The sequence below is a fragment of the Rhipicephalus sanguineus genome, chromosome 2 (assembly GCF_013339695.2).
Source record: "Rhipicephalus sanguineus isolate Rsan-2018 chromosome 2, BIME_Rsan_1.4, whole genome shotgun sequence".
Lineage (NCBI taxonomy): Eukaryota > Metazoa > Arthropoda > Arachnida > Ixodida > Ixodidae > Rhipicephalus > Rhipicephalus sanguineus.
Genome location: NC_051177.1, coordinates 39,278,438 through 39,295,353, shown reverse-complemented (window position 1 = coordinate 39,295,353; position 16,916 = coordinate 39,278,438). Strand labels below are relative to the sequence as shown.

The window sequence follows — 16,916 nt, the reverse complement described above, 5'->3', positions numbered from 1 at the left end:
TTATCTCGAGCACACGCTTAAACCAGGTGGGGCTCTCGAAGCGATGTTCCTCGTCCTAGTACCTGCGAGTGCGATTTCGAGGCATTGCAAAACTCACATCCCGGCATCTTCGACGGAACACGATACATGCGTCATATGTCAAGGACCGAGTTGTCATTGTATCAACACGGGCTGCTTGGTTTCGAGCGGTGGTTGTGTTGCGATGAGATCAAGTGGACAGTGGCGCGTACCAACTCGTTCGCGAGTGGGGTGGGGGGCTGGAGGGTTGCGTCGCTCACTCTGTCCGCCGAATATATATATATATATATATATATATATATATATATATATATATATATATATATATATATATATATATATATATATATATATATATATATATATATATATATATTATTAGATTTGAGGTCATTTTTTATATTTATAGAGCTGATCACATGACTTGCTTTTCAAAACTGTTTGTTTTTAAATCAAGGAAGAATCTGCACGAACAGATTGTGCAGGCTGGGCCGCACTATACCGCGACAACACAGCAGTGTTTAATAACATTTTGGAAATATTACCGTGAAGTTTAAAAAGTACACCGAAATTTAACGTGATCGTCTGAGCATTGCATCAGCAAACTTCCCAGTCTTAGTTTGGCGTTGTAGATACGATGAGTATGAAGAACCTGCTATGACTCTTGCACCTTAAGTTCACTTAATAAACAAAACATGTGGCTGACAAAGCAAGGTACTTCGCAGAAGTCTTGAGGATAAGCCGAGTGTCAATTTCTGTACTGTTAGAGCCCTCTAATATAAAGTATTTCTTAAGAAGAAGACCAAGTTCAGTCGCTTAATACTTAAGGAAACCACATTGAGCTGGTTGTGTATAGTTATAAGACTATAAATGACTACGAATTTATATGCCAGGTGTCGTTCCCTGCCCTCCTACTTTTCCCAGCTTGGGGGGGAGGGGGGGGTGGGGGGTGGACAGGAAAGCGGTGTTCCTCCAAGTAAATTGCCTACGTAAACTGTGTAGGCTCAAACTTTCCTTGAAAAAAAAATGTGCGATCATAACGTTGAACTCCCCTGCATTGTTTCCTTCCGTATAGGTCGTTAGCTGTTAATGATTTGTCGAAATTTTCCGGGTCATGCTCACAGCACCTGCTCGTAAAACGACGCAACAAATGACGCGTAAGTAATCCACCGTGTAACTACAACTTACGCATGACTGCGTAAAAAATTATTATGAACTACTTTCAATACGACTTATTGTTTAGCATTGGTTCTTCGCTATTCATCAAAAATTTTCAATGTGCTATAAAATCGCCTCCTTGTTACGCGACGTCACAAGTCTGGGAAAATTCGCGGCGTTAAAATGAAGTGTGCACAATAAGCAGCATATTACTTTGCTGAACAATAACTCTTTTTTTTTCGGAATAGCCAGACAGTGTCTCTTTCTGAACGTAATTTAAGAAGGCTGCCCGCCAATCACATTGGCAGCGGCTGCTTATAGCAGTGGGCGAGATGGATTCATATGTGTATAATAGATACTTCCAGTTGCAGTATAACGACGTTGAGCTGTTTTAGCGCGTGTACAACTCTCTGGGAAATCATCGTTGCCGACAGAGAGGTAAAGAGAGAAATGAACATTATTAGGAACAGACACAATCCTTTGTAGGTAGGCAGCCTTCTTAGTCCAGAAAACCGTGGACGCTGATCATCTCCCTGATGAGGTAGATCAAGTAACGGGGCAAGCTAGAAAGCTGGCCTTCTCAATTTACTCGAGTCCACTGCCTTGTTACAAGCCGCTACGATCGCTGCAGGCTACCATATGATCAGCCAAGTGAAGCAGGCTAATCGGAGACTAAAGTGGGAATGTATTTTAGCTGTCCTGGCTATAGGCACAACTAAAATACTGGACACTTCTGTACACTCGTCAACTCACCGCAGCTTGGATATGGAGCCGTGGCGATGCTATTAATTTTCAAAGAAAGAAACTGAATATCCTGAAAAAGGAGGGCGTTTGATCGGGCTGTGAAACGTTTACTGGCTCCCGCCCATATTTGCGTCGCCGATTACTTGAATTTCAGGCCAGGCGGAACAGAATAGAATCATGGCAGATTGCTGTAATGTTATAGAGCCCCTGCTGAGCGATAGCCTCATCTGCAATTCCCGAGCGCAAGGCGCGCAAGCGTGGAATAGGCAGCCCACACCTCAGGTAGCCTACAGTGCGTGGTCATGACACACGGAGTACAGTCGTCACAGCAGAATCGTAGGTCAAATTTTATTACATAATTACGTTATTGCTGCTTTCAAGTAAAATTCAAGCAAAACTTTGACTGACTTGTTAGTTTCCCACTCTGCAGCCGACATTAACCACTGTCGAAAGTGGAGGGGCTTCGCCTCCCTAATATTTCTCAGTGGGAGGCTAGCGCCCCCCTTGCCCCCGCGGTAGATACTCCTATGCGATTGGAGGAAGCGTGTATGAATAAAGCGCGGATGTCAGTAGTTTCGAGTTTATGTGAGCAACGAGCAAATTGCAGGCGGCTTTCGAGCAATATAGAGACCCTTTTGAACGAAAGAAGAATATTTGAGGGCTCGTTTTTTTTTTTTTTGTTACGCAAAACCTTAGTGAAAACCGACACTGTAGCCGAGGAAGGCGTAGGGGACGTTGTTTTTAGCTCTTTAACTGTATCGTAGTAATTATTATATAAATGTGAAGAAAGTAAAGGGGACGATAAGACAACTTGCCGCTGGCAGGGACCTAATCTGAGAACTTCGGCTAGCGCGTCCGATGCTGCAGGTTCGGCCCTTGCCAGCGGCACGTTGTCTTTTCGTCCACTTTGCTTTCTTCACATTTATATAATAATTACTACGATACAGTTAAAGAGCTAAAAACAACGTCCCCTATACCTTCCTTGGCTCCAGTGTCTGTTGCTTTTCAATAAGCTTGTGTCTAACGTCGGCCCTGTTGAGGTGTCTGTGTTCCGCCGATGTCGAAGAAATGCCAATAAATTAAGTCCATGTCATGTTTACCAAGGTGACAAGTACTTCATTGTTATAGAAATTAGTTGGACGCAGCTGCGGGGACGTACCATCGCAACCTTAATGTTGTCCCGTTCCGTGCACGTTTAAACAGTTTTAGATTCCCATTTTTCCCATGCACGGTCGAACTCTGGAATGGTGTTGACGGCGCACTTCGGCAGTTACCTTCCGCACAATTTGGGGAAGAAATTCATCGTCAAATGTCTCATGAACTATAAGTGTGATGTGCGTTTTTTGTATATTAATGTGATTTTTTTTCTACCGTTCAACACGCCTTTCTTGATGCAGTACTGATTTGTTACACGCACACTCGTATAACATGTTTTTCTATTTGCTTGCCCATTCACGCAGTTTTGCGTTACTTTGCATGCTAATTTGTCCTATGTTATGTCGGATTTCCAAGCAACTTATGTGTCTCACAAAGAGACGGCTGTATATGTAAATAAATAAAAAATAAAATAAACGAGGTCGATACAAATGTAACGCTTTCCCTTTGTTATGTAATAACTCGTTCGAATTAGAGAGATAAGCAGAAAGGAATGCGCGTTGTAATTTACGGGGAACCAGTCTACGGCTAGGAGGTGGAAAAATGCGGCGTTCCGTGAGTGCGCAGAAACTATTACGAAGAAGCAATGCTAACGTACGCAACCTCGAAGGGTCTCCGCGCTTGCACTAGTTTCTCTTCAGGTTTCATCAGCGTATATCACTAGGGATGATAGCCTTCGCAGCATGGACCACTACCCCTTAAATCATTCAGGTGTTCTTACTATCCTTTAAGCTAACGCCAACAAATGCAGAGTTTAAAGCACGCATCTCTTAAATATGGTGATAGAGAAATGAATAGCTACAGCAGAATTCTTTTCGATGAATCCCAGCTCGTGGTAAACGCCGGGGCCGCACTTTTCAGCTTCGCTCGTTAACCATCTGTACGAAGTACTTGGATGGTGATTGTTTAATAAGCGATTTCAAGATTGATAACAATAACACAAAAACTATTTCCCAAGTGGGCTTATAGGTTTAGTGCTTTTGAGTGGAGTTACTCTTTAGGCTTCGTTCAGCCTACGTAGTATACTTATGTTAATCACGTTTTTTTCGTTATCTCGAATCACTACGCATTACGATGTTTCTCAATCTTGTTCGCGTTTCGAAACGACGTCGACGTATTTTTGATGTGCATTGTTTTCGAAAGGTGTATAGTCTGGCGAACCTCGTACTGCGTTTTCTGCTAGCCTTTTCTTCTTTTCCGAATTCATCACCGCTCAACTTGATCACGTTAACATTTAAAGCACTCCCGGACGCGATTTGCGCGAGTCGCATTTGTAGCTTGAGAAATTCGTTTAGGCGAATGTTCGGCATAACGTCGGTTTAGTCGTTTGATTATCGCATTTATCGCGGTCGTCACGCAGCACGTCGCATATTTACATGTTCGTTACATTTATAGACAGTCACAACCTAAGAATAAACACAAGCTCCGCCCCAAGAACTGCGGCTCGCGTGCCATTCATCTGTGAAAGAGTCGTGATTGGTTGTTTCCGTTGTAACCATAAGGACTTTTTCGCTGCTTATGTAAATTCTGCGCATATTAACAATTAAAAGTTCATCGTCCCTACTTAAAATATTGCGTTTCCCGGAATCTTTGCTGAAACTTGCCAGGGAGCTGGAGTTTTCGACCGAAAACCAGCGGCGCGAACATGTGTCTGTGTAAGAAAACCACCAGCCTGAAATGCGCGTATGGTGCCTGACGTCACGGAAATGAGCAAATGCGATTGGATCGGGCACCTATGCAAATGCTCTGTGGGTGGGACTGCAACGGCTGTGGGCGGAGCTTGCATTTCTTAGTTGTAACCGACTATAGATATCTTCTACGAACTGTCGTACACCCAAATACAAGTATAATTTCTGACATTCACTGGTGCGGGTATAGCTGGAAGCCTGGTCTCCGTAAAACGTGCTGTAACCTATATCTTGAGCTCAGGTTTTAGACACGTAGGACATACACGTCAGTTCAGATGGTTCGGAGACCTATTAATAATAATAATAATAATAATAATAATAATAATAATAATAATAATAATAATAATAATAATAATAATAATAATAATAATAATAATAATAATAATAATAATAATAATAATTTCTTGGTTTTTATGTGCCAAAATTACGATATGATAATAACGCACACTGTACTGGAGGGATTCGGACATTTAGACCACCTGCAGTTCTTTAACGGTCACCTAAACCTAAGTGCACAGGCTTCTAACGTTTCGACTCCATCGAAATGCGACCGCCAAGGGAGTCGAGCACTGTACAACCGCGGCGACTACAGGTTCGGAGACCTAATATGAAATATATGTGCAAAACAGAAAGGGACAGAACAATTCGTAGCGTATCCTAAACAGGATAAGCAGCACCAATATAGTAAAGTTGCCCGAGATCAGCAGAACAGTTTTATTTATCCTGACAGCTTCTAGATTCGCGCACGTGAAGAGAACGAGGGTAAGGAATTTAAGAAGAAAATAACGCCAACAGAAAATTGATGAGGGTTGAGTAATGGTAAGAGAAACATTGGCGAAGAATCTCGAAAGCTATCAAAAATGGGTGCGGCACACTAACACAGTGAACGCGTGGGCTTGTTGGTGAAGCATAATCTTTCCCCCCCTTACTCGTTTTCCTCAGTACAAACACAACTACACAAAGAAAATTTAGGCAAAGGAGAAAGAAGACGACGTTCGTGGCACTAACATGCAGCATTGACGTTTCGCAATTTTAAACTGCGGAGATACGCAGTTTTTTTTTTCTATCAAGCGCTAGAGCCTTAACGAAAAGATAAAGTAAAGCGCGGACCGTGGTGGTGTCGGCAATGAGGAACGCCGACAAGGTTCTAGATTTCGCAAGAGGCAATATATTTTGGACGCACTGCCTCAGGTATGCATTCTTGAAGAGGAACCGCACCTTATGAAGGTTTAAATACGGACGTTCTATATTTTTGGCAGCGTTGCCAACGAAAACCAGATTGTGCTCGTTCAGGACAAGAAGAGGCTGCTTCCAACAAGTAGAGTATTGAGAAACCTGCTGAGAGCAGATGGTTTTTTTTTTTTTTTTTGATCAGAGAGAAAAAAATAAAGAAAAAAAATGTCGGAGGAATATCGTGTAGAAGCAATAGAAATAACACGGGTAGAGATGCGTGGAACGGACGTTGAAAGAGCGACCGAGATGGCATCAGCTCGAACAGATGTTTATTTCTCTTACGAGGCGTACGCAATGCGCAGCGGAAAAAAAGAAAGAAATAAGAAACGTTGCCTAGGTTTTCGTAACTTGCGTCACCGTCCGCAAGAGTGATGGACTTGTTTTTCGTCATTTAGCAGTTTTTTGTTTATTTTTTTATTTGAATAACGGTCTCGCGCAAGCGTTCAGCCCTAAATATAACTGTAGTTATGTACATGGAGACGGTGAATTTTACTTAACTCGCAAGGCTGTGTACCGCGCCGGTCGCGTATGACACTCAACGTTTGTTCGTGATATTGAGCGTGGTGTGCGGAACAGGATGGATTCTCAGTTCAGTAGCGGGGACGGTCTCAAGATAGATAGATAGATAGATAGATAGATAGATAGATAGATAGATAGATAGATAGATAGATAGATAGATAGATAGATAGATAGATAGATAGATAGATAGATAGATAGATAGATAGATAGATAGATAGATAGATAGATAGATAGATAGATAGATAGATAGATAGATAGATAGATAGATAGATAGTAAAGGCAGGCTTATAGGGTATAAAACGATGATGGGCGTGGATACTTTTTACGGACCGAACGTTTATTTCAGCATTTCGAAAGCGCCACAAAATCCACATGAAAATAGCATCAGTGATGCCAAAACAAACAGCGAATTTTAATTCACTTTTGTTTCCAGTAATATCCTTTTATTACGGCAAGTATTTCACATTTGTTTTCATGAAGTTATATATAAGAGTAAGCCGACGCTGAAGCTTCAAGTACAAACTGCGCAATGAAACTTGTACAAAGGGAGGCAGGGAAACAAGAGAAGCAAGCGTACTCTCCGTTTGTGTTTCTTCCTTTGTGAACGCTTCGTTGCGCATTGTTTTCATGTCGAGCCCTTTATTACGTTCTTCGTTCCACGTAGAACGCAAATAACCACCGAGAACATTGCATGGCACGTCTGACAAAAGAAAAGTTCTTACACGAAAATTGTTTGCAGTAGAAAGTTTCATGCAGTCATTATGCTGGGCGTAGTATTAACGAAGGCGCCTTTAGCAAACAGCCGTGGAAAAACCGAAGTGCAAAAGGCAATAACGCAACGCAAGGCGAAGACACAAGAGGTACAGGTTTTCTTCGCCTTGCCTTGAGTTGTTACCTTTTGCACATTACGAACAAACTAGCCCAACAACATGTTTTATTATGAGTTCCCAAGCATTTTCTTTTGTAAGTGATCTTCACCATCAACACTCCGGCTTCACTAACAATATGTCTAACGCACGATGCGAGAGTATCTTGCAGCGTGGTCTAACGCCACAATTTTTTGGAATCTTCTCTCACTAACAGTTAAAAAAACACTTTTTAAAATGTATGTAGACCTAAGTTCACAGACCAAGGCTCGTATTCACAAGAACCTCATATGTTAGAAATATTTCGTAAAAGAAAATTTCAAGCTATCCTCCCGTTGGGCATACTATAAGCCAGATGCATAAGCTGGTCAATGGCAGCGTGGTCTTACGAAAGAAGATCTTTGTTAATGCGGTCTCAAGTCATTAGCACGGTATACAGCACGCAGAAGTGAAGCGATCCTGGCCGTGACGTAAAGAAATCAGAGGAAAAAAACAAGACTATCGAGCGTGAATTGCGACGATGATGAACTGTAGCGCTGTCGAACAGTCGTCTTCTACGTTGACACCTCCGGGTTGTCTTTATCGATCGCGTCAGGAGACGAACTGGCGACGCGAAAGCCACATGTGCCTCCCGCGGCGAAAAAGGAAAACAGAGGCACGCACGTCAGGTGACATCAAGCGCGACCACTTGTCTGTGTCCAGAGGGAGAGGAAGTCACAGACGCAAACACACATACTGAGAGATGTGCTGCCATGCGTGTGTGACGGGGGGGGGGGGGGGGGGGCGTATGGCTAATAATAGACGGTGGGCACTTCGATCCAGGTTGCACGACACAGGCAGTGTGGCAAGCGTCGATTAACGAGGAAAGAGAGGGAGGGCGCCGTTCTCTCTTGATCGGCCTGTGACGTACACTGATATAGGGAGGACAGTTTTGCCCTTGTACGCTCGTATTCGTCGCCTGCGGCGGTGCGTTTTATGCGCCCTACGTTCTTCTTCGTAGGGTCATGTACACCACTGCATACACGGTCATAGGATCAGGACGAGGTCAATCGATTCCGAATAGCGGGGCAGTGCTTCTTCGTCTTCGTTGCAGCGCGCCAGGTTCCCGTGGTCTAGAACAGCCTAACAAAATCCTGAGGGAAGAGAAAGAGAACGTTGTGTCCCAAGAGTTCTCAAAACAGCAGATACAGGAATTATGTAGAATCAAAGAGATTTCAATAGACTTTAAAGTTTCCATACATAGACTCTCTCACTTTATTTGCGATCAACGGTAGTTTTTTTTTCTTTCAGCGCATAAGTTCTTTTTCTTAAAATCCTTGTCTGTAATCTTACTCTTCATTTCATCTTCCTATGCTGTCCTCTTATTCGATTTGTACGATGTCTTTCTTAATTCAGAATCATAATTGGTTTATCATATGCCAATGATACGGCAAGAATACCAAGAGATGTATGTACATAAGAAGGCCCTGTAGTTAGAAACTGTTACTCTAAGCAGTAGATGGCAGAGGAATAAAATATATTCATGAATGACGATAAGGTGATGAGTGAATACGTATCTACATCACATAGACGACACGCTAAACCTGTTCGTGTAGTCCCGCAGTACGCAGGTCCGTCTTATTCGCGCTTTCAGACCGTGAGCTGAGAAGGTCGCCCTGCGAATGACGGTGCCTTCTAGTTCGGCCTAGGAAGCCCTTTAGCGCCTTTCTCTCCTAAAGCATTCGCCATACCTAGACCTTGGACCATTAAACGTCACACATGGTTATCGGCGTTTTCCTCTCTTTTATTGTGCTGGATAGTCGCTTATGTTTTCTGCAGCGTAACACCAACTTATCGAATACTAATGCCCTTGAACCTGCCTTTGCATCCTAAAATTGTGCTCCATACTTCAACTTGCAAAGCAGACATGACAAAATCAATACACAGGCTATCGGCCGTGTACTAAGCGTCTAAACCGAGATAATTTACTCGAACTTAACCTAACCAGATCAGCACGTGCCGCAGTAGTCGTCGATCCTGTTCGTCTCGACAGAGCAGCAATCATCCGCCCTAACCAACGTTTTGTCCATTACGCAATGCAGTTTGCGCTCGCAGACGCGACGATATCTCTGATCCCTCGTGGTAGACCGTCTCAACCATGAAGCATACGGCGCAGTTGGCATGAATAACACATGAAGAGACTGGACGGCAGCAGCTGGACTTTTGTTGCCGAGATTCATCGCGTAATCGGCTGGTTCGTTTCTCGTCTTGTACATTATAGATTGATTCAGTCTGGCGCGACGCAGCGATTCTATTAAGCTAGCTGGAAGTTTTTTTCCAGCTTTCCAGTTTTTTTTTAATAACGCGCCTGACTATACTACTACTGTTGTGATAAACTAGGAGACCGCACGGTGGGCACTTTGCGATAACTTATAAGTAATCCTGATATACGTCAAGTGGCAAGGTGAGGATGTATAGCGGTAATGAAAATAACAAATACAAGCAGGAATGTAGTGCACCGGGGCAGGTATGTGTGTTTAATGCAAATAACGCGTGGTGGATGACTGGGCCAGATGTGAATGCGATCTATTACGCTGACGTGACATTTATAAAAAAAAAGTGCATCGTATTTACCGATTAAAACAGCCTTTCGATTCATATGTTCCCCTACTCACTAATGACAGGAAGACTGAGTAGCACTAAATGAATGAGGACAGAGGTAAAACACCACGACACATAACACATTCTTTTTATTGAAATCAAAATAAATGAAGTATTTGTTGTCACCATTTCCTGGCGACGGCTACCTCATTTCATTTGCTTACTAGGAGTAAAATAAAACTGAAAAAAAAAGAATATGGTCTTGCCGTCACTGAGTTCAAAATTTTTCGTTTTAACAGAGTCCGCTAGGTAGGGTAGGTAAAAACTTTATTTCTCCTTTTGAAAGGAAAGGGGCAAAGGGATATAGATAGGGGGAGGTTGCTACACACGGTAGTCCTCCGCAACCTTCTCTGCCCAACCCAGGATGGCCTCCTGGACGTCGGGTTTCGAGCTGCGCAAGGCAGCCTCCCACTGCTCCTCATTATTTAATATGTTTCGGAGGGACGGGGGAGGGTGGTGCTTAGGGCAGCCCCACATGATATGACTGAGATTGGCCTTCGTTGCGGAGCAATATTTACAAGAAGAGGGTGGGTAGAGACAGGGGTACATGAGGTGAAGAAGGTGAGGAGAGGGAAAGGCGCGAGTCTGCAGTTGTCGCCACAGCACTTCGCGCCTGCGCGGGGATTTAGCTATTAGCGGCGGAAAGGTTAAACGGCCGAGGCGGTAGTGGCTGCAGATGTCGTGAAATGTTAGAAGGCGATCCCGCGCAGCAAACGGAGCCGTTGTGGAAACGGAGCTTGACTCTTCTAACGCCTGCGCCCGGACCGTAAATCCTCGGGCGCTGGCGTGAGCCGCTTCTTTACGGCAAGGCCCGCGTGCGCGGGAGTCCATATTAAAGCGGTATCTTGTAGCGGCGGATGGGCCAGGAGGAGGGAGAGGGCGGTTTTGGACAACCTACCCGCTCCAAAATTGTAGATGGCAGTTTTAGAGTCACTGATGATAAGTGAATAACTTGGAATGGTAAGTACTAGAGCAATAGCCGCTTGCTCCGCCTCCTCTGAGGATGAAGCACAAATGGAGGCAGCAGTAGCTATCTGGCCTTCAGAGTTGACAACTGAGAGGGCAAAAAAGGGAGCGGTACTGTATTCGGCAGCATCGACGTAAAGCACTTCTTTAGAAGTAGAAAATCGCTTTGCAAGAGTTTTTGAACGCTGTCGTCGCCGTTGCTCGTGGTGCACAGGGTGCATGTTTTTAGGGAGCGGCGGGATGTGTAGGTTCATGTGTATTTGGTGAGGAATAGTGTGTTTAGTTTTAGTGGTTGGAGTTGGCCTTATACTGAGAGTTTCGAGTATGCATCTTCCGGTTTGTGTGTTGGAGAGACGGGTATATTGTGAGGTTAAGTGAGCTTCAATGAGTTCATTTAAGGTGTTGAATGTGCCTGTCTTCATGAGCCTGTCGGTGGACGTTCGAACGGGTACTCCGAGAGCGAATTTGTAGATTTTGCGTAAGAGGGTGTTTACTTCGTTCTCTTCTCTTTTCAAAAGATACAGATAAGGGAGAAAATAAGTGACCTTATTCAGGACGAAGGCTTGGATTAGGCGGATGAGCTCTGCCTCTCGTAGCCCGCCGTGCTTATTAGATATCCTGCCTATAAGGCGTAGAGTACGGTCCACAGTTGTCTGAAGTGCTTTTATGGTGCGTGTATTGAGTCTATTTCGTTGTATGTGTAGTCCAAGCACCCTGAGCCTGTCTACTTTGGGTACGTGTGTCTTGTTTAATGTTATTTGTATATCTGAGAGTCTTTTTGTTTATTTGTATATCTGAGATTTGTATATCTGAGAGTCCGCTAAATGTTCGGCGCACACAAGCGCAATGCACAAACGCGATGCAGATAACTCCGTACTCATCACAAATATGAGTGTCCTTAAAGGAGCGTCGAAGGACTTTCGTTGCTTTATGGCGGACCTTTGATGGCCATGGACCTAGTATATCAACTAGTGGAAAAGACAATGTTCACGCGCGATATTTTTTGCCTGTCGTTTTTCTTCCGGAGTTACTCAATTTACCGTTACAACAGACCAATTGGACAGAATAACTGCTCACAACTGATTTGCCTCTATTTCCTCCCTACCTTTCTTTTTTTCGCAGGTTAACCTGAAAGACAAGCATCGTATTCCGAGCTCAGTACCAGAGTCATTTCAAAGGAGCGAAGGTGTCTTCATGCCGCAATACAATTGCTGAATCTGCCGTAAGAGACGGACTGCGTTTTCATCGCCAACGCCGCTAATCTATTTACGATAATTGTAGTCGACGACCACGCCTCGCAGTGATTATTAAATGAAGCTGAGCTCTAGACAGATAAATACGAGATAGGCCTAAGGCTGAAGAAGACAAAGGAGTAAAACAAAAAATATTTAACGGCGCACCAAACTAAACGTCACGTTCACCATAGATAATCTACGTCACACGTAAAAACGGCTTTAGCATCGGGCAGACTTAAGTAGTGGCCTTTTGCACAGGTGCACGCGAATCGAAGAAGGAATGCAATAATTTTTAAACTATCCACTGTTAGAATATACGGTAGCGGAGAGCAGCTCAAGGTAATAAGTCTTTCATAGCGCGTTTCTATTTTGGACACTGCAGGAACTGTGAATTGCTTTTCACCGACATTATGTTGAAAGACCCGATACATCATTTTGTTTTTGTCTTCACTAAAGCATTCACCTTTCTTTTACACTGAAAAGTTGTTTGCCAAAATCTTAATGACGTGCGAAAATTAAGTACCTATTAAAGTTGACAACATTTCGGTATAAACGTATTTTATCAAAAGAAAAACAGAATAAGTTTCGTACAGCTAAAATCATTCAGCTATAAGTAACTCCCATACAATATTTTTCTGGGTTTGTACAGCTATGATTGTTGTTTGAGAAACATACACAGCAGGAAATTTTATTCGGCACCCATTTCAAATTTCATTAGCTGTAACGATCAAGTAATAATTGATATGTGCGTCGGGTGGCCGAAAGGGATTACACAGTGTGCGCTACGCTCCTAAACCGTACGTTTTGAGCGCACTTTTCAAAAGACGAAAAAAAAGATCAGTCAAGTTAATTCATTTCTAAGCTTCACTTCTAAACACTAAGCAATTCGTTCAAGTCCTAAGAGCACACGATGCAATAGGTTCGAGATGGGTAGGGATAAACTTAGGTGCGTATATCAAGTTTTTAGACGCCGCAAGGAAAAGCGAGAGACCGTGAATGAATTACGAAGAAATTAGAGCCTGTTATTAATAGCTCAGATACGTCAGAATGCACAGTACCTCACTGTGTAAATAAGGTAACTATGCACAATCAAATCCATAGCCTCGTAAGAACGAAACACAGTGTACACATTGCGAGCAGGCGGAATAATCTTGGATGAACAGGCACAGTAAGAAGCCCCGCAACCCCGAGAAATATAGTTATCGATAAGGGTTTGCAGATATATGACTTACTACCAGCCTTCCATTGTCAGTGTGTGGAAAGGACACATGTCACACATGGCTCTCGGGAGTGTCCACGAAGATTTTAGGTAAGCATAGTTTGACCGCCATCTAGGTGCCCAGGTGTAAAGTATACGAAAACAAATTGTTTAATGCCAAGTAATAATCGTACACTGTATCCAGCTCCACCGAACCAAACAGGTCATGTGGCATTTGTAATGGGCCGCGGAAGGTGACAGTGAGGTCAGTCGTAAAGCATCGGTTGTGGGACGTAACGTGAACAGGGACAGTCGATTGAGGTTTAGGCCTCGAAGAGGATGGGTTTAGGCGACGAAAGTTCCCGTTCGAATCTGGCGGCAGCATTCCGAGCCATGTCGAAGCCGAAGACGCAGCAGCTTCCGCCTCCGGCCGTGGTCATCACGCTGGACACTGACCCGTTCACCGTGGATGCCAGTCCGGTTACCACGCCCACCGCTGCCACCACACCCACGCTCGCCAAGGGACGAATGTCCCTGCACAGGTAGATCAATCAATCAATCAATCAATCAATCAATCAATCAATCAATCAATCAATCAATCAATCAATCAATCAATCAATCAATCAATCAATCAATCAATCAATCAATCAATCAATCAATCAATCAATAAAAGACAACGATGCAATTACAAAGTAAAGTACAAAGTAAAAAGGTGCACAAACAAATTAGAATCGCTACGACAAATATAATCCGCTGCCAACCTAATGTGCTAGCGCTTGTAAATATATGTTATACGCTAAAACGATCGCAGCAAGAACTTAATTGATGTAAAGTGGTATTTATGAACTCTGGCTAGCTTGTAGGTATTGTGCAGTGAGCATAAATGAAGCGAAGGGTCGCGCCCGCAAAGCTTTTGGGGCCGAATTCATAAAGCTCCTTTTTTTAAAAATGCGGAGCACTTTAGGGGCCCGGGCTGTCGTATGCTGCCGTCGCTTGGCGTAACGCAGACAAAACCACGTATAAAAATGCAATAAAAGATGAAGCAAGCGAGAAAATAGAAAGAAAGAGAAAGAAAGGGGAAAAATAGGAAGAAAAATAGAAATAAATAGAAATAAATAAAGAAAAAAAGATAGGAAATACTGGAAAATGAGAAAGAAAGAAAGAGAGAAGGAAAGAATAGAAACAAAGAAGTCTGCCCAGCTTCACACTAGTGGCTCGGCACCACTAGAGCGGAGCGGCCTCAATGTTTTTTTTTTTTTTTTTTTTGGGGGGGGGGCACCATTTTCCATTAGCCGATCATTTTCGCTAATGATAGGTCCAGTTTCTCGATTGGCCGGAATTTTCTCTAGCAAATAATTCTAGTGTAAGAGCTTTTTTCGTAACAGACACGACGTGCTTGCTTGTGCTCCTTTCAGGCGCAATTCAGTGATTACTAGCGCAAGCATAGTCGTATGGAAGTCTTGAACAGCACTACTGCACTCCAGGCATCCGCAGTGGGCGAACAAAAGCATATTAACTTGAACTTATGTTCCACGTCCCAAGACGAATACGTGCACAGCAAAGAACGTCTGGGAAGAATTTGAAAATAATTTGTCTAAGACGCGCGAACGATTTTGCAACAGCAAGTGCGTCGAAACCGGGAGGTGTACGTCAGACAATTATGACAGTTGCGAAATGCAGCCTGTGGCGATGTGCTGACTGGAATTGTCGTCGTTAAGGGTCGGATAAGAAATTTGTTAACTTAAAGTGATTATTTGAACAAACTCGGACTCCTTAAATATTCAGCGGAAATGCCGAACTCTCATATCTTTTTGTTCCTGATAACTGTTAGTCATCGGGCCGGCTTTCTTAAATGTATGTGTTTGTTATTGCGTCTCGGTCAGTAATACGTCGAACATCATAAACGTTCGAGACCCGCTCTTACAAGCAGTTGGGTGACGATTTACAAAGCTGTGGGATCTTCATAACAGCTGGTGGCAATTCGTGATAGCGAGCATGTCATCGTTTCCACGTGACATTATCTCAGAACCATTTAAAGGTAAAACGCCGAGGATCTCAAGTCCGCCTTTGAAAAATATAGGTAACCCGTCGTGGTAGCTTGGCTGCTAGGGTGTTTCGCCGTCATGCTATATGACGCGTTTTCGATGGGGGCGAAATGCAGAAACGCCCTTGTGCTTACGTTTCGGTGTACATTAAAGAGCCCCACGTAGTCGAAAATAATCCGAAGTCACCCGCCGCGTCGTCAGTGGCATAGACAGGGGGTCACACACTGGGCACGTGCACCCCTCTCTCACCCCTCCCCCATTTTTTTCTACGATGGGATACAGAACATAGGATGACACTCGCCCACCTGCCCGGCGAAAACATTGAATCAAGAAAGACGTGCACACCTCCCCGCCTTCAGAAACCAATTTATGCCTACTATGCGGCGTACCGCACTATAACATTCATTGCTCTCGGGCTTCACTACCATGATACCATTGTTTTGGCGCTTAAAAACCGCGAATTTAATTTTAACAAATGTATATTTATAATATTTATAATAATTTTAATATAAATTTATAGCATATAATATAACAAATATATGAAGGCAACTTACCTAACTACAAAGAAAACGCGAATTTCTAGTTGGAAAACTAATGTGCAGTGTTTTGTCGTGTCGACTCCACCGGAGGAGCCACCCACTTCTCACGCGGGACTCTATACCGCTCTTTCGCAGAGACTCTCTGCTGCCCGTGCGTGTGGACTCGACGACGTCGGCCGATTCCAAAGTGAATGGTGTGTACAGTGCGACTGGTTCAGGCTCCAACTCGCCACGGGTACAGGTCTTTCCGATGAGATCGCGCGAGAACTCCGTGGTCCAGGACCAGTCGGGCACCGGCAGCAGCATCGACCTCTGCCTCGGCATTTCGGGTAAGTGAACGTGGCACGTCCGTTTCAGCACGTCCTCACACTCCCCACGCTCCTCCGGAGTTTCGCTCTGTCTTAAGATTAACATTATTGGGGAGAGGAGGAGGAAACAACTTTATTGAGGTCATAACTGTTCGCGTAGCGCAAAAAGATTTGTCACAGGACAAGAGAAGGGACGAAGACGAGCGCTCGTCTTCGTACCTTCTCTTGTCCTGTGTCAAATCTTTTTTGCGCTACGCGAACAGTTGTGCATCACCAGCAAGCCCAACTTCATACTTTAAAGGTGAAAGCCTTAGATGCCTCATCAAACGCGAAAATTGACCGGCGTCCCGCGTCGGTGGCGTCAACACGAGTGATGCAACGAATCATCATCACGCGATGACGTCACCATATGGCGCCATCATGACGCCATCATGGAGGCAATGTGAAACCACGTTAGGTGCAGAAAGCTCTCGGAGGTTTGCGGGGCAGGAACAATACATCCGGTGAGAAGAAAAAGAAGATGGCTTTCGCTTTCCAGTCGTCTTAGGTCAGTGCGTAAGGGACCCTCTGAGTTTTTGAAGCCACAACGAGGTCGTGAGTGTAA

The 16,916-nt window shown here is 43.9% G+C and overlaps 1 protein-coding gene across 2 annotated transcripts in view; it reads left to right on the top strand.

The window, feature by feature from the left end:
• The window catches only part of LOC119382788 (putative thiamine transporter SLC35F3), a 227,731-nt gene that overhangs the window by 63,376 nt on the left and 147,439 nt on the right, over positions 1–16,916 (top strand). Inside the window, exons 2-4 of one of the 2 annotated variants that reach the window (XM_037650634.2) lie at positions 12,110–13,962; positions 16,140–16,191; positions 16,246–16,333. In XM_037650634.2, the coding sequence (XP_037506562.1) occupies positions 13,760–13,962; positions 16,140–16,191; positions 16,246–16,333 (343 nt within the window). In that variant the 5' untranslated portion in view covers positions 12,110–13,759. Of the gene's footprint in view, positions 1–12,109; positions 13,963–16,139; positions 16,334–16,916 lie in introns of both variants that reach the window. The other variant, XM_037650633.2, reaches the window with a different exon arrangement.